The 23616-nt window shown below is 35.5% G+C and overlaps 1 protein-coding gene across 1 annotated transcript in view; it reads left to right on the top strand.

Moving 5' to 3' along the window:
• LOC111057911 (nephrin) overlaps positions 1 to 23616 on the top strand; it is a 383192-nt gene that overhangs the window by 343653 nt on the left and 15923 nt on the right. Inside the window, exons 8-9 of the mRNA XM_039425733.1 lie at positions 906 to 1199; positions 22852 to 23163. Coding sequence (XP_039281667.1) covers positions 906 to 1199; positions 22852 to 23163 — 606 coding nt within the window. The remainder of the gene's footprint in view (positions 1 to 905; positions 1200 to 22851; positions 23164 to 23616) is intronic.

Genomic DNA, 23616 nt, shown 5'->3' on the forward strand with positions numbered 1-23616 from the left:
ATGATATTATTGTCTTCGTGTAACACTTCAGGCCAATTGTCTTGCCAACTGTCCAGACAATTGGCCCAAAATTCAACTGTCTCCGGGATTCAAGTCGACGGTTTTGCATTTCTCGTTATGTTTAAATGTTTATATTTTGCTCATTTACGGCGAAACGCAGCAATAGATTTTCATAAAGTTTGACAGGTATGTTCCTTTTCAAATTTTAAACAAGGTTTTTAGAAATTTCGAATTTCAAGGATAATATAAAAGGGAAAGGAGCCTCCTTCATACAATTAGAGCCAATTATCAGCCAATATCAGAGTATAAATCAGACTATAGAGTTATCCATCATAAATCAGCTGTCGAGTGGATTATAAATCGCATGCCATGACGCATGCAATTCAATATCTCAATGTAACTTGGTGAAAAATCAACTGCTATCTAGACTATTAATTGCATGCCTCATTGAATGCAATTTTTATGCACTATTAGACGGACTATTGATTGCATGCAATACCTCATGCAATTAATAACTAAAATAGCATAGTATTGTCTCTCGACCTTTCTCTGCTTTGAACTCGGGCTGACCTGTTGCCAGTATGTCTTGAAGGAGATAAGCTTTTGATGTTCGCATTTTTGATACACCAACCCCAACAGCCATTAGCCGTTTTCACACAGATATCTCGCCAACACCACTTACAGACAGGATTCACTCTGATGGACAGTATAAGAGGAGGTTGTGGTTTATAACTGCGCGAGGTCTACTGTTCACAGAACTACTAGTGAAGTGAAAAAAATAGTTCAGTTATTCGCCTCAAAAATAATGGTTTTCACTGTTAGTTACAAAAAATTTACTGCTATGAAGTGAAAAGCGTGTTCAAGAGTGAAATCAATGCAAGTAATACTGTGTGATTTGTCTGCAGATGCACCGACGTGTCGACCGAACCAGACGCGCGTGCACGGCGTGGCCAAACAGGAGAAGGCGAACATCTCGTGCGAGGTGGACGCCAACCCGACTGAGGTGCAGTTCCGCTGGACATTCAACAACTCGGCCGAGAGTCTGGAAGTGTCTCGTGGCCACATTGCCAGGTCGGGCACCACTAGTGTTGTCTCCTACACGCCCATGACTGAGCTCGACTACGGCACTCTGCTCTGCTGGGCTGCTAACGGCATCGGCCATCAGCGCCAGCCCTGTGTCTTCCACATCATTGCTGCTGGTCAGTGCATCAATTCATTTCCCTAACTAAACTCTTAGATGAAACAATGCAAAAACATGTGAATATATACAACATTATTATTTGTTTATAACACTAACATTATTTAAGAAAATCGCTATGAATTCTATTTTTTTCACAAAGAGCGCATTATGAGAAATGATTGAACGATAGAATGTAAGTCCCGATTGAACAAAAGCCCGTCAAATCTTAATCATGATTAAATGCCACGAGAACCAATCAGAGAAGGCTTTTCTGAAAAAAAAACTTCTCTGATTAGTTCTCGTAGCATTTGATCTCGGTTAAAATTCAACAGGCATTTGAGCAACCAGACCCAAGGTTACCTTAAGCTACATTTAAAAAGAATAGAAACACAATATTCTTGTCTCTCTACTAATTTATCTATTTATTTCGAAGAAAAGCAATTCAACTTTGGTAACAATAGGCATGATAGCCCAAAACCATTCCTTGTACAAGAATATTACAATATAAAATATATCAAACTAAACTAATATTTTTAACGAAACTGAAAACAGAAAATAGAATAATAAGAAACATATAAAAATATGTAGCCTTTAACATACATTAGTAGCTCAAATATTAATGTACTCAAGTACAGTATTTCTATTATTGAGGTGAAATTATAATATTTTTGGATTAGAATCATTACCGAATATAAGTATAAGGAAATGCAAAGTAAAGATTAGGAAGGAAATATCAATTTAGAATATGACATAGGACAAAGCAATGAACAAAAACTATGAAGAGACTAGCCAAACAAGCTACATAATTTTATTTGTACAAAAACTTTTCAATGCTCAAGTCAACATCTTCGATTGTAGGTTGAACATGATGATGCCCAAAAAAGAGAAAATAAATACTGCCAGGTATACTACTGACCCTTATCGTTTCTCTTAGTCACTTTATGTCAAATCTCAATGATTATATAGAGTGTAGCCGACCATTTTTCATTGAATAAATATGGGAAAATTCAATTTTGAAATTCAAAAATTGTAGGAAAGTCGTTGTATAAGAATTATACAAATGACAGATTTAGTAGGCTATATAAACTCAGAGATACCTTGATTTCGAATTCTATGTCCTTAAATTCCTCATTCAAAATTCAATTTCTAACTGTTTGGATTCCATTTTTTAACAGCTTTCACTGTTAACTGGCTATTAAACAGTCTATTGAAAGCCCACATGAAAGTTCACAGCCTACAGACGACTGAATTCATCACTGGTTCGAATTCTCTCACTCGATACAACAAGTATTCCCAGCTCAAGTAGAATCATGATTATCTTGATTTTGAAAGAGTTTCATATTTCTCATTCATAACTCTTCAACGTCCTGGATCTAATTCCATACAAATAGAAGGATTGCTTCGCTGACTTGTTACTTGTTACAACATCAAGCAGTGCCAACTCTTGTACATAATAACTCAATGCGACTGACAAGCAAATCCCTCTTGAACTTGGTCGCGAGCTATTTTTCGTCACGATGACACTTTGCTCTGTCACCGTACACGTAAAGTCTGCTGCGTACACGTAAACGTACAGTCGTACACCGTACAGTCGTACACCGTACAGTCGTACACCCTGCTGCACTGAGCCCTCTCGGCAAACATTCTGCTATAGTCATATTCACTTTACGCTGTCATCATTTGTGACAAATAATATCAATGTTTCCCATTCAACCGATGCTGACAATCTGGAGAGAATCTCACTATAGCAGGGAAGACGGCACTACCAGCAAACCGGCTCTGATTACGACTGCACGGTACCTAAGTTTGCTGAAGACGGAGACATGAGAGACTCTGTACCCTCTAACAGGCTGGGGAGAAATATAATTAGAGATGTAAATATACACGCTGTGAGTCCTAACTTTCGCAATGGATGGCGTTAAGTTATTAATTATGAGCTACGGTGTGTTAATTAAGGAGGACTCCGGCAGGGTGGTAAGATGGTCGAGTGAAGTTGTTTTGGCGAGGAAGAGAGTTAATGTTGAGGAGTTATGTTGTAGTGCTGCAAGGAGAACCGATAGCGGTTTGCATAGCTAACGAATGACTGCTGCTGCTGTGTCCACTGATATGCTAATGTGGCTTACTGCCCCTCAGGGACAGTGCCAGCGCTCACTGCTCCTTGCAAGACTCAAGCCAACCTAACCTCTATCCGACACACTTTACCATAAAACACTCCTCTATTAATGTCATCCCAGCCGAATTAAAACATTAAACTCTTTCCCTCTGCGCATTAGACGTCAATTAGGGCATTTCAACTGGAAAATCCCTCCCAGTTTTTAATAGCAGAAAGCTTGTTCCCTTATCGCGATCGTTTCTGCTGACACTCGGATTCAACATGTAAATCGAGCCAACTTTAAAAAGTGGGAGCTCGGTAAAGTTCAACTCATTTACATACAGGAAAGAGTTACTTTCCGTTCATCCACTACATGACAGCAAGTTATGAGTGGGTTTATGGTGTCCAAACGTTCAATGTCATCTCTACAGATATGGATAATTGTTTTAGTAGAGTATTCTGATTCAGTTAGGCTACAGTTTTTCTAATTTGATTCTAAGTTGTTCCTTTCCGAATCATTCATAATTGAGAATGATATTGTATGTATCAATGTATCATTAAATGTATGTATAAGTCATGGCCTAGTTGATTTCTACCTAGTTTTTTCTGAGGAGCTTCAGACTTGTGTATGGATGAAGAACTTGTGTATGAGTGGACCTGCAGCTTCAAGTGGGTTCGGAACCACCGGGAAGCGATAGAATTTGATCATTGAATGGAATGAAGATTTATCATCACAAATCCAGATATTGTGCTACTGGAATTGGTGTGATGATAGATTAAACAATGGATACATTATAAAATACTATTAAATATGGAATGCAAGACAATGGAAAAATTCCAACATTCATACGAAATTATTTTTGCTATTCTCGGAGCTACACAAAACAGTGTGAACACATTGATCAACCGGTATTGAATCATCATCTTGAGATCATTTTTCATTTATGTATTTACTTATACATTGATAGTTACAATATCATTCTCAACCATGAATGGATTTAGAATACAGATAAGTTGAAAACCAAACTAGATAACTATATAAATCACTAAACCATCACTAAATATATTAAGGTACTTGAACACTACAACATGCCTAGTACCTATTCTGCGAGTAGTCAGTATGACAGAATATATAATATTATTATATATTTTAATACTATTATAATTATAATATTATTATCTGATAAGTGGCTATTTTCTCATCCCTTTGATATTATGCTTGATGATTTTTTCATCTCATTCAGCATCAGTAGACTACTTTATATTTATGATCTGAATTCCTCATTCCAAAAATAGATTGGTAGTCAAACGGATACTTGATTTCAAATTGTTTTGAATCTTCTTTGTAATAAATTATGAAGCATTGAAATTATCTTTTCAAAGATAACATTTTATTAGTTCTTTCTTGTGCATTAAGCTATAAAATGTGATGCATCTGTTAGTATTATCTTGAAAATGGATTTTATTATGAATTGCTATTATAAAGAGCACATCCTTCATCAATCATGAACAGGATATTTTTCAGTTTTTTATGCACTTTTCCATGAACTAATAGCCGATTTCACAATTTTTGCAATCGATTCACTCTAGATCCTCTCATTGATCGTTGAATTAATCAAGATATATCCCACAGGATCACAATATTTGGTATGAACATTCTTTTTCGCCCCACTTGGATGTAATGAGCTGGTTTACGTGCGTCATATGGAGGCCGAAAATGAATGTTTTCTGACCAGGCCGGTAAAATTTTTACGGCCCTAGGGCTGTAAAATAACCTTGAAGTCAGCTGATTCTGATTTGATGTGAACGTGTTTACAAAATAGTTTATGAAACAGAATCAGTTTATGCTTCTAGAATTGAATAAAGTATTTTGCAATAAGATACTATCATTTCATTTGGACGAATGAAATACAAATAAGATATTATAAATTATTCAAATTCAATTTTCAGAGTATAATTGAATCTAACCTCAAACCTCATAGTACTTCGTCTATCACGAAACATGGTGAATAATTTTGGAACTACTTGGGCAATATCCATGGTGCTGAACGTTTTTACAAATAATTTATGAAACGGAATCAGTATATGCTTCTAGAATTGAATAAAGTATTCTCCAATAATATACTATCATTTTATTTGGATGAATGAAATACAGATAAGATATATATATATTATAAACTATCCAAATTTGATTTTCAGAGTAGGATAGAACTTCTAACCTAAACTTCCCAAGTCGATAACAACAAGCATTGTTGACGTTGACATTCAGATTGGCCAAATTTCACGTGTGCTAAAACAGCTGATTAAAAACCTTTTCATTATTTGTGTTTATTATTCAATAATAAAAACATTTATAATAATATCATCTTATTGTCGTTATGAAAGAATAAAAATGTATAAATTCAACCTCCCACATAATTGAACATAATCTTTTAGGTTATTTAGACAAATCAGAATAAAAAATAAAAATACTTGGTCAATTTTCTGATATTCAGATTACCTCAGATTTGCTAGAGCTGTGACCTTCCACTTTTGCTTTCGGAAGTGCTTAATGAACAATTATTCTCATATATATATTGTATATTTTTCTGTGTGGCGAAAAATAGCGTTCGCACCACGGGCAAAAATGTTTTTCCGGCTCTCAATCTTTTCTAGTCCTCGGCCTACGGCCTCGGACGTGAAAACCGACTTCGAGCCGGAAAAGTCTAATTTTCGGCACTAGGTGCGAAATATACTATATCGATCTTATCGTAGTTTGTAGTCTGAATAAGAAGGAATTCAAGGAATTTTAATTTTTATAATATGAAAACAGCTCGATATGTTTGTAAAGTAGTCTCCTGAACAAACTCTACAACAAACTTATTGAAGTCATAGAATGCTTTTCCTCAAGCTATGAGCTCTTGTTTGTTCAACCGACTCTCAATACCGTTGAAAGTGATAAATCACTGTATTAAAATGGAATGGCATATTTCAATGGACCTACTAATTGATTATTACATCAATCAATGGTCGATTCAAGGAGAAAACTTTGTAAGACTCTGGCAACTTCAACTTTCCACTCAAAATCGTAATCGGTTTTCCTCGTTGTACGTCTGTCAGCTTTTCCTAATGTTTGAATTTATAAATCTCTTACAATCACTTCGAATGAAGTCCATTGTTTCTATTTGTACGGAAAAGATTCATTTTCGCCGTAACGTAGGATTTCGCATCAAGTTTGATTTTGTTATTCAAATAGTAAGAAATAAGCTTACACAAAGTATTAAATCATCACTCAAACTTTTATTTCATTCAAGCTTTCAAGATAGAGTAGGATATTTTTCAAGCTCTTAATGTAATATCATATTGATGAATTATGTAGGTTTCAATTTTATGCTTATTAATTATTCTAATTTTTCGTTGGCTAATCAGTAAAGAACAGTGATTTATAGTTTGTATGAAATCAGTTGAGACTTAATCATCCATCCCAAGAAATAACAGTGTTGCCAGTCTGTGTAGAATTGCAACTTTCTCATATTTTCAATTCAACCACAGAATTTTATGTAGAATATCATCTCTGATATTGTAGTAGTGCTCAGAAGTTTTAGTGTTGTATGGTTGAAAGAATTTTTTTTAATAAAATTGAAAACAGCGAAAATTGTTTTTCTTTTGAATATGACTTCTCTCTTAAGTATGTGATATCGTAAGTAAGTAATACTTTCATTACAAAATAAAAGGGATAATGTATTATTTCTCCAAGTATGAGACTCACATGGACATCATGACATGTGGCCAGCGCACACAGCAACAGGAAGACGTATACAGACAGATGGAAGAAAAACCTCTCTCTGTCTGCTCGTTGTAGCATAGAGAAACGAATAGTATAAATTAAATCGAATATTATATTTATATACTGAATATCATTTATAAATACTGTTTTAAATCTGTGGTTGTAGTGTGCAGGTGCACTGTCCTTTACTACAAGCCATGCTGTGCAGGTTGCCTACCTGTCCCCTGCTTTCAGGTTTGCTTAATGTGAGCTTCAAAATAGTCTAGATTTCGATGCTACAGAGTTTATTCAGTTAATTAGGTACTCCTTTCAACCTTACTACTATGCTTCAAATATGAAATTGATACTGTTTCTGAGATTTGGACTGCTTTGAATGAAAGGAACAAGTAAGGGGAGGGTGTTGAGGTGTTGTCTGAGACTGTACCATTTGTCATTGGTTGAGCCGGAGAGATGAGCAAGCATGAAAGAGACCGCACCGAGCGGTTCGATAGCAGCTACTAATATTTCAACGTAAATCTCCTTTCCAATATTCTTTTGCTGAATGCGTCCTCGCTCCATCAACTCCTTCAGCGACTTCTTTTTCGGCGAGTGAGATGAAATAACTGGATCAATTAAAACGAGAGAGCTTAGACGCGCGCAAAGGAAAGAAATCCGGGACTTGTTTCCAGTCGACGGAAAGAGGTTTTCAGCAAAACTGAAGGCTCAGATAATGGCTCAAAAGTACGGAAAGCCTTTGCAGCAGTGCGATCTTCGAATCGTCGTCCGCTTATCGTTCGACCTCCTTTAATCCCATCAATTCTTCATTGTCTGAATCGATGAGCAAAGTTTTCCTCATTTTGTAATGAATCAAAGAGCAGCTTCGTTCTTTTTTGTCGTTGCTAAATCTTTTTAACAAACAAGATCGGATGAATACCACTGCCACCGTCCCATTTCAAGAAACGGTGTCAGCGCGTTTCAACAAGCAGCACTCAGAAAAAATTCTTTCTTCCTTTGTTCTTTGATGCACGTTGCTATACAGAGGCACAGAACAAAGCAAGAGCACCAATCGTCACAATCGATACTTCTTCTATTTTTCAATATAACTTTGTACTTTTTGCCATATCTGTTCATTCTTGCCATGTTTTTGGATCATAGAGTAACTTAAACTTATGAAATTCACATACATTTCGAGCTCCAAAAAAGAGCTCTAGAATGAATTCTCGAAATTTCATGCAAAAAATCGAAGATAGTGGACAATATCAGTTTGGTAAATTGATCTTTTAAATCTTGTGGTTCAGAGCCCCGAAACCATAGAAAGATGAAGGTTTGATATTTGATATCCGTTTTGCTATTAAATCATCACTATGATTTGATGTAGGATATACTTCAATTCTCTGTACTTTTAAATAATAATTGAAAAGAATGGCAAGTGATTGCCTGGTTCGCCACGAGTGATGGGTTCAATTATTTTGGCATTTTGATTAGACGCCGACCTTGTGAGGCAGCCGGCATTCATCAAAATGACTGGCAATGACGCGTCACCAAACTATTCAGCATTTTGTAACCATCACACAGAAAAAAGGCGATGACAAGTAGAGAACTGGAGTGTTTTCGTTGTGGCAGGCCACTATTCTACTGCTCTCACTCACTCACTCACTCTTTCTCTTTTTTCTATCTCGATTTCTCTCTCATTTTTTGATTTTTTTCTAATATCAAAAGTTTATACCTAATCTGAAAAAATCGAATTTTCTATCTCTTCTATTCTCTCTCTTTCTGTCACTCACTCGCTTTCTCTTACTCCATTTACTCCCTCCCTCTCTCTACCCACTCTCTTTACTCCCTTACCTCTTATTATAAGATTCACCCACATTCTCTATTTGTCAATTCCACTTTTTTATCCACTCACTCTCTCTTTTTCCACCCCTGCTCCAGTTCAGGCTATCATTCTCTCTTTATCTTTATTTTACTGACTCACCCTTTCTTTTTTTCTCTCACTCACTCCTTCTCACTCTCTCTCACATATTCATCTTCCCATCTCAAGATGTTCTGTTCTTTAGCATTGTATATTGTCAATATTACTCAATCAATTTCTAAAATTTTAATTTAAATCCCACCGTATAACGGTTTTTTTCATTTATCTAATTTCAATTAATTATGCAATATTGTATTCACTATTATTCTAATTCCATTCATTCATTCATCCCATAATTCTAAGATTCAAATCAACTAGTTTTTAACTTATTAAATAGAGTTTCTTTTTTGAACATTACTTCGAGTTATAACTCCCAACAACTCTAATTGATCACAACCCGGTCATGTGTTAATGGGAAGGATATTTTATATCTTTCTTAGAGAATCGACAATTATTTGTTGTAACACCGCCGATTTATGAAGTTACATCACATTATTATATTATCGTTATTCTAATATTGCATCCAATCTTTATTCTCATTGTTTAATTATTCATACTTTGTAAAATTCGTTGAATAACTAGCATTATCGTCATTTAATGTAAATTAGTGTATAAGCCAGTAAGTATTGTATCATACATAAATAAAGAAATCTAATCTAATCTCTTTTCCTCTGTTTCAACACCTTTCCGGTTGGAGGATTCTCTCTTATATCATTTTCCAAGAAACTCCGCAGTACAATATTACATCATCGGAATTCAAATATAGCATTCAATCTCAATTCTGATCAATAATTCTTTAAACTGTGAGAAACTCATTGAATAATCAGATATATTGTCATTTATTGTGGACTAATTAATAAACGAATAGATTTTGTAACTTACATGAATAGATAAATATTTCACACACTCAATAGCTCCTTCTATGTCTCCCTTATTGAACGTGAGGCCCCCCCACTCATTCTTTCTTTCTCATTTCTACCTTATCTTACTCTTACTGTCCCTCTTATTATGCTCTTCCTCTCACCTCCCATATCTAGTATTATTTCTTCCTCTATTTTGTCTCTTCTCTCTTCTTAAACTCTTTTCTATCTCACTTAGTCATTCTCTCTCTAATCTCACTCGCTCTTACTCTTCTTCTTATTTATAAATCTCTCTTCCTTTTAGTCAGCCAATTAGAGCTTGTTGTTGTAGCTCAAAGCAGCAGTAGGTGACAACAAAAGCACAGTCTGCTGTATTTTAGTGTTTGGAAAGCACTTTCTGAGAACCAGTCTCTCACTTAGGTGCCGTCTGGTGGTGAGAGATGGAAGAAAACAGCAGATAGAAGAAAGGTTATGGCCAACACAGAGACGATCCAGACCAATTAAAATTTCAGCGAAGTTGAGGCAGCCCAACAGTCGAGAGCAGTGAAGTTTGAGAACATCATAAAATGCCGGACCACTGTAGTTTAGACTGAAGTTGTTGTTTGGTTTTCTCGTTTTCCCGCCTAATTTTCGCACCAAATTTGCTTTTCAGCGCGCGGGAAGCCGGCGGGTTGATTTGAGTTGGATGGTGCGGCGCCGGAGCAGGTGCCACTAATGTTAGCCAGCGACAGTTATGCTGTCGCTAATTCTAGCGACGATTATGCTGACACTAATAAACGCGCGACTATTCCAGTGTCTGACAACTAAGTTGACTCTGACGTCGCCATTTTGAAACATCAACAAACCGACCATGAACACAGACACACTCATTGCTCGCTTATGGCACACACACACGACACCAATGTGTTTATGGCTCGACTAGTGTCTATTTCCAGCACAAATTTACTACAAGCTGTAGCATTTATGCCATTCATTAAAAATGCTGACAGTTCAAAGAGAAGCCAACTTTAATGATTGAGTGATACATGAGAGCCTCCATTCTCAAATTGCATTTTAGGAACGAGAAATGCTTTTAAATTGTGTTGTAGGCCCACTTCAACATTGATAATTTTGGAGATCCGAACAAATTATTCATCCTCAATTCTGTAACGCATAATTAACTCGCAAACTAGATTCCTCCGATGGAAAATGAACTACTGACCCAGTTTCCTCACCGAGTTGGGAATAAATTTGATTGGATGGCTTTTAGCTGGAATTGGTAGCTTCATTTTGTGGAGGACAAGGTGTTTACTGAACTACCAATTTGGTACCTTCGATTAATGAATATAATTAATGATACATCTGCATCATACAGTATTTCGCTGTATTCTGATCATATTATAATCTAGAGTGAACTAGGAATGCATTGTCATGTTTTCTAATTTGCATACATTTATCGTAAACTGCGAGTGATGATAATACCATTCACCTCGTTATCTTTATAGATTAGACAACTGTAGTAATCTTATACTGTTGCGATTCAAACACGGAATTCCTGTGAAAATAAGCTTGATAAATTTCTTGTAATGAATTGACAAATTATCTTCATGTATTTCTATAAAAAATCAAGAGCATTTCATGGAAGAATACTTGTCTTCTATTTTCATTCATCCATTATGTTTGTACTAAGTAGTATTTTTTTAAGCATCGCAAATGGAAACTTGCCATTCCCTTTTGTATTTTGCGATTCAGTACGAGCACTAATGTCAGTTTATTCTTTCGCTAGAACAGATTTTCGCTCGAACTAGCGCGAATGAGTTCAAATTCAAATTCAAGTTTAGACAACAAAGTGTTCATTGAGTTATGCAACTCGATTGAAACAATTGAAACAGGTTGTGGAATTGTTTTGAATGCAAATGAACAGATTCGATTAGTATCGACACAAGCTAGCAAGTTGCGAAAATGGCTTGGTCGTCTTGAATTTAAAGTAAGCAACGCTGCTGTGACGTCATCTCGAAATTTGAATAGGATTTGCACATAATGGAACTTAAGTTTGAGGCGATAGTTCCTACTTTGGATTTTCTCTCTATGAAAAATGTCAAACTCTATCGATATCAGAGATGATTCTTGTTTTTTGATAATGCTCAAGCTCATCTTAATATAGTTTAATTATAATATAGGATACCTCCGAATTGAAAATAGTTCAAATTCATCAGTGAAAGAATATGAAAAACTACTAATTCATTGACAATACACTACTGTACTTTTAAAATTTTTGGTACTCATAAACCTATTTATTTAATAGTGATTTTGAAAAGTAGTTGTGCTAACTCCAAGTAGCTTTACTATATAATCATCTTCACTAATTTTCGGTACTTCATTCACTCATTTCCTACTCACAGTCTGCTATTGAGAAAGAAACATGAAATTACCGTTCCAATATAAAAAAACAGTTACATTCTGTATTGATGGAGATACTCAGTACATGTCAATACAAAACAATATTTGGTGCAGTAGAACATATACATAAAACATGAGATAGTGAATGAATTATCCTTACCCGACTATCAATTCATTACGTGTCAAGTTCAATTACTAGATTATTTAAATGATCATACCTGAAGAGAAAAAAGTCCACTACTGTCATACTCAACAAAACATTGGCATTTCTGGACTCTTTTCATTGATCACGGCACAAGAGGAATCACTGTTCTTTGAATTTCGAGATTTTGTGACCAAAAAGTGGCCTTGAGCCTGTCCTGCCAATTCAATTTCTATAAGTGATGACTTGATTAATTACAATTCAAGAATGTCAACTCATGTCATAAAAATCAGAACAGAGGCATTTTTTAGGACTCCTAATGTTCAGTGACACAATAGGAATGTCTGCCTAATTTGCTGTGCAGTGTCGGGCGGGGGCCGAGACCAGTAGTCCTGTCTTGAGAATCCCCAAGGCCGCGTTCCCCTTTTTTACTCGCATTTCCATTGCTGCCACGAGATTGGAATTCCGTTCATCTTCTTCTTCCGTGCGCCCTAACTCAAAATCGTTCCTCACTAAACTTCCTAATTTCTTCACTGCTCTCATTTCACAGCCAACAAATCTGAATCACAAATTGTTTACTTCTATCGTTGAAGCAGACAGCAGCCGCCTGGAAACAGACGACTTGCTCGCTCGTCTCTAAATCATGCTAATAAATTGAATTTTCATCTTCTATTCCCTATAGAAATGGCAGCCGATTGAATTCTCTCGCACAGCTCTTCTTCACCGCTCTCCCCCTCTTTTCTCTCACTTTCTCCCATCTTCTCTTCCTTGACAGTCAGTCGTATTTTAATAAACACTTTTCCACCAGAATCTTCTACTCAGCTATGTGCTTCCAACACTGCGCAATAACACAGTTATAAACTTCGACATCAACAATAATCTCCTCCACTTACTTCTTCTTCTTTCTCTCCCACTTTTTCTTCTCCTTTTTTTATCTTCTTCTCTTTGTTATTCTTCCTCCTCTTCTTCTCCCTCTTCTTCTCATTTGGCTCAGAGCTCTCTTAAAGCATCCTGCTCTCCTACAGCGTATACGAATCATCAACTTATTCAAGTGTGTACACCAATGTTTCGAATAATTAAAGCAGTAATTAGCATATGTGACAAAATTTTTTATAAAAAAATTATGCAGTAGAGAAGTAAAGAAAAGTGAATATCGACATTCTTCTGAGAATGTCTTAGTACCGTGGATGTACAATTGTTTGTAGCTGTGATGTTTGAATGAATATAATGTTTCTCTGAAGGGAAATGATGGTTCACCTCTCTCTCTAAATGTTTTTCTCTATGGATGAACTCTACCTGCAACTGATGATGCCAGCACCCCTGACTGATATCGAGACTGTAGAACTTGTATATTTTAATTGCTATGAATAGACTCCAATATCCAGATCGGATCATTCGTCAAATTTTAAATAGGCCGAATGCTATCAAAAGACACTAATAGACTAACAATCGACACCAATAGACAGAAGTCCTGAATCTTTCTTAAAATTTGAATTAGTCTAATACTTTGTAAAGACACGAACGCCTTTGGAGTTTAAGTACTGAATATCCTTGTAGAATGTGAATCCATCGCATGCTATGGTTGTTGTACCTCGTGCATTGCACTCAAGGAAATTCAGCTACATGACAGCGACCGGCAACACACGTCCGTTGGATTGTCACTGACGGATTAGTTGCAACATTCTGTCTGAAGCAACATGCGGCTACTGCGATTATTAACTCTGACATCACTAACAGCGTTTGATTAATTTGTGAGATACCTCCAGAGTAGCACGAGATTACAACGGCATAAAGGAATAATATGTCAGTTTGTGTTTGTCACAAAGCCGGCTTGTTACGAAAAGCGGAGTTTAGCCGTTGATCACATGATGCAATTCTCTGTAGATCATGTCGTGCTGGTGATGGCACCATCGCCTGTAATCTTGTTACATCATGTAGATGCGCTTCTCTGATACTTTGCAGGCATGGTCAGCTTTGTTTGGTTAGCCTCTTTCCAGTTGACACGTCCCGTAACAAGTTTAGCGCAAAAACACAATCTTTGAGGTTAGAGTGATTAACGGATTACAGGAAATGAGAATTAGTGCTTCAAACAGAGATTGGGACATTATGACTCAAAAATGGATGTAAAGCAAATGAGTGTTATATTGTATGAGTATGAGTATTGAGTATTGTATTGAGTATGAGCTCTCATGCCATTTTCAAGTTTCAAAAAATGAGTACTCGGAACTATGTACTTATATAAAACGTATAAATAGGGTACTGGTAATTTCTATAATAATTGAACATTCAAGTAGCCTCATTGGATTACTACATTGAAGTATATATTTACTTATTCTGTGTAGATAACCTGAGGAATCTATTCGAAATCGTTTGAAATCTATTCAAGTCAAATCAGCTAGAAAGAGATTTTAAATCATTTAGTTATGTAAATCAGAAATTATGTCTCAGTAATTATTCAATAAATGATAATTGTAACTGACTAGTGCTAGTTTGACGAGTAAAACATAATTTGTTTTTCGACTATTTTGGAAATTAATGCAATCTATCCTGATTGAGTCTGATTTACCAAGAATCAAAATTTTATTGCATAAGGCAAGCATTCTATGAAAATTCAATTATGATGGTTCCATTCATTGAATTGGAACTTTAAACCATAAAATTATTGATTTAAACCCCATAATTCGTTTTTCAAGTTTATTTTAGATTATTTGAAGCTTGTAGGTGTGTCTCTAGGCGTGGGGCGAATCTCAGTCTATTATAATCGTTTTTTGTATTGAAACTGCTTCGGTAAATAACTGTCACATTCTCTTCAATCGAATATTTCCCAATATCAAAAATTAATCAACCTATCTCAAATCCTAAGCTGAACTAGTACGTCAAATCCTAGGAAATAGTTAATATCATTCGGTATCAAAAGAGATTAGGTCAGTTGTCTTACTGAAAAAACAGAAACGTAAGGAGGTATTCATGGAAAAGCCTCGATTTAGTCTCAAGTGGAGAGCATTCAACAACACAGAAAGTTGAGGTGGTGAATTCATTATCTAGTATCCAATACTCTCATATTGAAGCAATCACTTCGTGTTTGGGATGACTAAAGAAAGAAAAATACTTAGAATAATATCAATGCCGGCTTATTTTTACTGGAAATTTATTTCTGTTCTTAGCACACACAAGTTTCAACGCCCAAGTTTCAATTTCATGGATTCTATTCCAAATTCATTGTTGGATGTTATAAACTATCGAATAGATGGATCACTGCAATTTCTTCATTGCCACACATTTTCGAACAATGTTTCGTGCAGATCACTGGTTATGGTTAGTTCAAAAAAGTCAACTCCAATTTTGAAGATTACATTATTTGGAATTCACACCATTTTTCAGTTTAAGTCGATTGAAACAGACATTTCCATTCATAGCCAAACCCTGTCTACCCATCTCACCCAACTTCTTAAACTACATTACACATTATTTCTACTTCAATTTATAGATTTACCAAGATAGGAGATAATATACAGTAGTGAAGAAATATAAAATCATAAGCAGTCGTCAAGTCATGTCAGAGGCCCTAAAATTGACCATTTACGACATGAAAACTATGACACCAGACCTGAGCCAGCCAGGTCACTCGATATTATTATTATTATTATTATTATTATTATTATTATTATTATTATTAATATAATTATTATTAAAATGTTGAATACTGGTGAAATATAATCATTTTTATCTCTGTCTTTGGTAGTTCAGTACTCATCAGGACAGATTATTAATAATTAATCATGGAATCACGATATTTCTTAGAGAAAAACAGCAGGCTCCAAGCACGGAATTATCAAAGATTGGTTATATTGTCTACTATTAATACCCAAATATCATGTTGTATTGTTGTAATTGAGTCGTCTGGGATGCTTCAGAGTCATTGTAAGCAAGAGCTAAAATCATCGATGAGGATCTCACGTGTAACGTTCTCTTTATCTCTCTTTCTCAGGCACGTGTGTCTCACTCTCATGTTTCTCGAGTCTGAGGAGGAATTTGCGACGTTCATCTGTCTCACTATCAGAGGATCACAACATATATTCAGAAACTACATAGATATCGACATGAAACTGTAAATACATTTCGAAATTTGCTCTATGTACGTATACGAAACAAAGCATTTAATAAGCAGCACAAGGTGTTTTCGAGTCTGGTGAAGCAGAGAAGATTACGACATATACAGAGTCTATACAGGTATACAGTAACTGTGAACAATTGCCGAACGTATATATCCATGCGATACATATTTGATAGACGTAACGTGTGTGTAGTGCAGTCTGGTAGATTGTAATGGACTCAACAATATGATTATGATCATACTGTTCACTAAGTTGGCAATATTTCCTACTAGCTTCATGAGTACTCACCGTGATGATGGTACGTTGAAGTGTATTTGAAGGGGTAATACCCAGAGTCATTATCCTACAGCTCGTTAGTTGCCTTTTCCTGTTGGAGGAAAATGGAGGAGGAAGAGAAGGGAAAGGATAGGAAAGTGAGGAAGGAGAGAGAGGAAAGTTGTGATAGAAAGGGATAGAGGAATAAGGGTACGTAGAGAGGAAGGTGATTGAGGAGAGATGAAGAGGAAGAGTTACAGGCAATTCACCTGCCAATGAATGGCGAAAACTTTCTGTGGTATTATGCCTATGCCTCAACGATAACATCGCCTCGAAACATTCCAGGTTTCATTCAACAAAGTGTAACGCCTAAAGAGAGCCTCTGCTATGAGTCAATTCTTCAAAACGTAAAGCTTCTATTCGCTGACTCTGCTGCTGATTCTACTGCTGCTGCCGATGATGGCAATGATGATAATGTAGATGATAATAACGATTATAACGGCCATGATGGTGGTTAAAGTTGGGTTGGAAGGTGGTTTCTGCATTGGTCGTTATTCACTTACTGTAACAGCTTCTGCTGGAGGTCTGCGATATGAAATTTAGAACGCTACCTCAGGTAAAAAGATCTGAAGACTTGACTGAGCTTTTCGAATGAAAAAAACATGAATCGGGACACTATTAATATTATAATCAACTCAACTTCAACCCCACTTCTGCAATTTCGTGATTGTATTTCTTGTAAAAAATTAAATTGACAATATTTAACTGTGTTTTAATACATCATGGAGTTCCACAACGTGAACAAAACTTCTGCAAATAAGTTGAAGAATCTTGTGATTTTTGTGACTACTCACAATAGAAAATACAAGATTTACTTACTATTCACATTCACTAACTTTGTAGTATCGAGAATTTTCTAAAATTTCCTATTCGTAGAGATTTGAGTGAAATATTTTTGTTGTTAATTAGTTTTAAAATATCAAAATTTAACATTTTTAGTTTAGTCATTAGTTTTAAAGTGTAAATTGGTCTTTTCGAAGTGAAAAGTGAAATCTAACCTCATTCTTTTTTGAAACTTTTATTTGTAAAAATTTGGGAGAAGACAGTTTTTTGCTATGCCTGTTGTCTTCTCTCAATCATATTTTAATTATGATTTGTGATTGTGGAAAAAAATAAATAAATGAATGAATGAATCAGTGTGAAGTATAAAGTGAAGTGGAAATGACTGATAACCCATCATAAACAAAATGAGAGGATCAAGATGTTCATTCTATAATATCATTGTATTGCTCTATCGAAATAGAGCTCGAATTATCACTAATATTTAATTACTTTATTTTTTTGATGGACTTTTTTCATCTCTCATTATCATCCGGCAACCCACGCACAAGCCTAGAGCTCATGTGGGAATCACCTTCAACAAAAAAAAATGTTTTTGAAGAGAAGAGTAAGCTAATCGGTGTATTTGAATGATGACAATCGATTGTTTATAATATAATGATCATCTCCCTACAAACACATAGGCCTGGGGCTTGTGGCATAATCGTCAGCAGAAAAATACAATATTTATTCCACCAGCGAACTATTGGAGTAGCCCACTCATGAAATTCAAGCATTTTCAGTAACACAGGTCATCATGAATAGGATAGTTCCAGTTAATTGCTCAAATATAACTAGGTATGTTTCGCAGTCGTCATACAATTTAAATTTAACAATAATCACATATCACAATGTAAGATAATTATCACTTATACGATGGTATTGTTCTGATCCCAACAAAAACGTTTTTCTTGGTTGTTGAACAATTTCCTCTTTTTTCAACACGTCTTGGAGACTCCAGTAAGGAGAATAAGACAAGTATCTCATCGAACAAGTAGGACAGAAGGGTTGCAGCACAAGTTGTCTTGAGTCAATAGTTGTGTTGAAACAAAGAGTAACTCGAGGGGTTGCTACGGGGAGGGGGGGACACCGGACGGAACTTGGAGGACAGCATCGCATCGGAAGGAAGTGTGGATTACTGGTGACAAGGGGGTTTTAGGCAGCTAGGATTAGTGTGGCGAAAGATGTGCGGGGCGGGGAGGGTCAAGGCAGGCTAACGAGATTAATGAACTAGGAAACGAGACGAGTTTTCTACAAAGCCTGGTCACTGTTTGGTGCGATGCCATTGGAGGGAGAGAGAGGAGTGAAGGGAGGTGTCGATGTAAGCACACTAATCGTAATCAGCAAGGAGCTGCAGCATTGAAGAGCAACGCACAAAAAAGGATTGAGCGCTGATAAAAAGAGGAGGTCTCACCGCCAACCACGCAACGCGATGCCCTGTATGCCCGGCTGTCTAATGGAAGTGAGGCACGTCAGCCCTACTGTTCAACAGTTGCAACCTTTTGTTTTCTTCAGCGCTAATTCTCTTCAGTTTTTGTTTCGAATTTCGCTTTCTTGTGAATGTGAACACTCACTACTACCAACAGCGCTCCCGATTACCAAGTCTTCTCTTCCTTTCACTCCACTTATTCTTCTCCTTTACTTCTCTTTTTTGATCTTATTCTTTTTTTACTATTCTTGCTCTTTTCCTTTCATAGTTCTTCTTTGTCATCTTCTCCCTCATCCCCTCCTTCTTCTTATTCTTCCACTTCATCCTCTTCATCCTCTTCTTCCTCTTTATTTTTCTTAGCAATCTCTTATTCTTCATCCATTCTTCATCTTCTTCTTCTTATTCTTCTTCTTCCTCTTCTTCTTCTTCTTCTTCTTCTTCTTCTTCTTCTTCTCCTCAACCTCCTTCTGCTTTTCCTTCTTGTTCTTCTCCATCTTATTTTTCTTCCTCTGCGTCTAATTTTTCTTTTTCTTCTTTTAAAGATCCTTCATATCGTTCTCCTGCTACATTTTGCCCTTCCTTATTCCAAAATACTCTTTTTCTGGTCCTACTTCTTTTATCCTCCAATTCTCTTTCTTTCTCTTCAATACTTCTGCTCTGCACTCTACTCAAAAGAATAATGAAGAAACTCGTAACTAGCGCTGTTTTGTTCTGTTCTTATACCGACAAGTCGTGACGTTGATTTAATCATTTTAAAAAGTTGCTGACAAATATAGGGCACGGCCAGCGCACTAATTCCCGGCCAGTTACACACTTTTTGTTTGTCTGTTGAGCAGTAGTGCATTGTTGTCTCGCTATAAACTCTAACTAGATAATGATGATGAAGGGAGCGATGTCAGGCTAGCTTAGAACCGGATAAGCTTTTTTAGAACTGGATAAGCTTATCGGAACTGGGAAAAAAGCTTCCCAGCTTATTAAGTGATAGAAATTGTTGTATTTCAGTAGAAGAGTAATTTTGTAAAGGGTATAATATAGAGATTAATATCTGACTCTGTATACTTCTACACTTCACCCTTAAAGTGGAAGTTTGAGGATAACTCCATGTAAAATGCATCATGATTAATAATATATAACTCCAGTTCTACTAATTCAAACAATGTCAGATGATTAGTGATTGGAGGAATTTTGGTTGACAGGAGGTTGAATGTTGAATCTCCCCTCATTCATAATTCATAAGTAATAGAAATAGAAATAAAAATCTCAGTACCCCTTTTGAATTATTTCATCACAACATGTCTCGAACATTCATGCCATTTTCAAATGTACAAAAGGGTACACTTGCTTGAATTCAAAAAGGGTACTGAGATTTGTATTTCTATTTATATTGCAATAAGTAGCCCTAAACAGAAAAAAGTTCATAAGTAATTTATTGATTCAAGATACACAATTATTCGTTAAATTAATTGGGGAAGGACCAACAGGCATAGCCCAAAACTATTCCTCCCCCGAATTTTGATTCATGTACTAGTCCAGAAGAAGGTTATGCTTTTTTACTTTATAGAATTTGTGTCAAAATTTAATCGTCAAAAATTCTTCTATGAATGAATGAATACTGTATAGACTACCCTATCTACAAAATATCAACTATTGGCGCCTTGCAGTGGGATATTATTGAAATATTTTTAACATGTCATGCAGTGTCAGCTATGACATTGAAAATGAACAGTTTATGGACCTCATACAGTATAGTTGAGATTCAATTATACTATTCCAGAAAACCATATTCAATAGCAGAATGACAAATTGTCACAAAGCATATTTTAAAATGTTCATTTTTTTATACAACAGAGTGTATAGACTTTGGATTTCCTACTGAAGTGAACGATTCATAACAGGAATATATGATCAAATGTTTTCTTCTTCAGAGAGATTCATATATTAACATCACCAGTATGTGATTGAGTCTTGATGGTGATTGATGGTGAAACGAGAGTCTATGACTTGAAAAAATTATTCATAGCTCATTAGACCTCAATAGCCTCTCAATCACTACGTACTTCAGAAAGTTATATAGCCTACCGATTTCTTTCAGTATTATTTTATAGCTTCAAAGCCATTCAACCATGTAATGATTATCTCATCGTCATGACACGAATGATTAACTCTCCTGATGTGGCTTATTATCAATGAGAAATTCATAAATATAATCAAATAGTCAAAACCAATTTAGTTGAGTTTGAACACTTTATTCGTAGACCGTCATCGCTAGTCTTTTGAAGTTATTAGTAGAATATGAGTTCTATTTCTATGGCAAAACATCACAGTCATCATCGACTGAACCATGTTCAGTGCTTCTCTGTCCAGTGGATTAATAAAATCGTTCAAATCAAATATATCTTTTCACATGGGATTTTCAGGAATAAAGTATGAAATATCGAATAAATATTTACCATTTCGATAGACTTTATCCAGAATTACAATATATCAGTTGATCTATTATTGTAATACGATTATTTGATGATATCACAATTATTATCTATAATCACAAGATTTTTCAAGTAATCAATAGAATATGGGTTGGATATTTGTGGCAAAAATTCGCATTGTACATTACCAAGTTTAAAACTGCACAGTGTTCTGTATGAGCTCATAATAGATCAACAAAATACTTCATTCACTACATGAAACAATCTTTATTATTATTGAGTGCATCCATAGTTAATAAATCTTCATTCGATTTTTTCGTGCTCTGATGGAACGTATAGATCAAGTCCAAAACTGCTCATCTAGTCTCTAGAATAAATTAACAATCCATAAATCAAGTGCTTTCTTTATTCACTTCATGATGCAATTTTTCCAAAGAAAATATAAAAACGAAAAAAATGCATAAATCATACAGTAATGAATTTCAATTCATCAATCAACTTTATTCTCTCCACAGTACAATACATTTGTAGTAAATATAAAAGAAAAAACTAAAATCACTAACTTTCCTGAATCGAACCCAAATACCGTTCTCTTGTAATCTTATTAGTTATACTGAATCATTGTGGATATTTGATGAGGTATGATATTATGTATTACTTCTGCTTTCCATTATTATTGTACTTTTATGCTATTAGATATATCATTAAGGCTCGTTCTGGAATTTGTCTGTGAATCTTTCTATGTTTGTATCGAAGAAATGAATAAATATATAAAAAATACAAAGTGAAATAAAACAAAGTCAAATACAGATTTTAATTAATATCTGAATTTGTCTTTTTCGTATTCTAGGACCCAGACTGTAGTTATTGTATAGAGAGAGTTACTGTATAATACTTTAAACAGTAACTGTAGTCCATACCAGATCTAGGCCTGCTCATTCTCGTATTTGAACTGAGAATTATCTAATAAAGTATTCTGATAGGGCAACTTGAATAATTGTTTAATTAATATAGAAATAATTTCATATTACCCTTTTTTGAAATCTCCAATACTACTAGTTTCAGCTTTGAAGCGATTTTCTAGCGCCCTTTTTCCAAACGTTTTCATAAGTGAAAATGATCTAGGCTATTTCTATACTCATGAAATAGGTACCTATAGATATTCACCTCTTTCACCTTTGACATTCACCTCATATTAATAGACCTCTTTTACCTTTGACATCCACCTCATATTAATAGACCTCTTTTACCTTTGACATCCACCTCATATTAAAACAAAGCCCTTGTTAAAAGTTGATATGAATCAATTCCACCTATTTACATTATAAATTCTATTCATTTGTTTTAATGTCCAATAATGAATCCATATTCACAATATTGTTACAAATAAATTATAACACATTTCTATCAATCGAAACTTGATTTGGGGTGTTGCAGGACGTCCGGACCAAGTGCAGAACTGCTCGGTGTCCAACACATCGACCACCTCGTTCTATCTGCGGTGCGCGGAGGGCTTCAACGGAGGCCTGCCGCAGAGCTTCTGGATGGAGGTACGAGAGGCCGAGAGTCAGCTGTTGCGGGCCAACCTCAGCTCTCCCGTGCCACGGTTCTCGGTGGCCGGCCTGGAGCCTGGCGGTCGCTACCAGGCCTGCGTCTACTCGGTCAACGGCAAGGGACGAAGTGAGCCGGTGCCTGTCAGTGCCGTCACCATGCGCCTCAAGGTGGAGAAGCCATTGCCCAGTGAAAAAGGTGGGCTATCAAATCCGAATAATTGAATGAATAAGACGCTGATGTTGTCAATACTACTATATTTATAGTAGTATAATACTATAATTTACCACTATACTAGCCTAAATACTACATACTACTGTACTAAATTTTTAACACTACTATATTTATTACAACAAACTATATTCTCCTCCCACACAATCAAATTATTCAAATCGGAATAATTATGTTAAATCAAATAATATCCAAATTAATAGAAATACAAATATCAGTAGGCTACCCTTTTTCAATTATTTTATCACATGTTTCGGACATTCATGCCAATTTCAAGTCTTGGAAATAATATAAAATAATTCAAAAAGTGTACTGAGATTTGTGTTTCTATTTATATTAAAATCGCTGCAAAAAAAGCGATAAGAATAGTAACTAACTCAAATGTGAAAGCTCACTGCAAACCGCTATTTGTCAAAACTA

Source organism: Nilaparvata lugens, chromosome 4, assembly GCF_014356525.2.
Source record: "Nilaparvata lugens isolate BPH chromosome 4, ASM1435652v1, whole genome shotgun sequence".
NCBI lineage: Eukaryota > Metazoa > Arthropoda > Insecta > Hemiptera > Delphacidae > Nilaparvata > Nilaparvata lugens.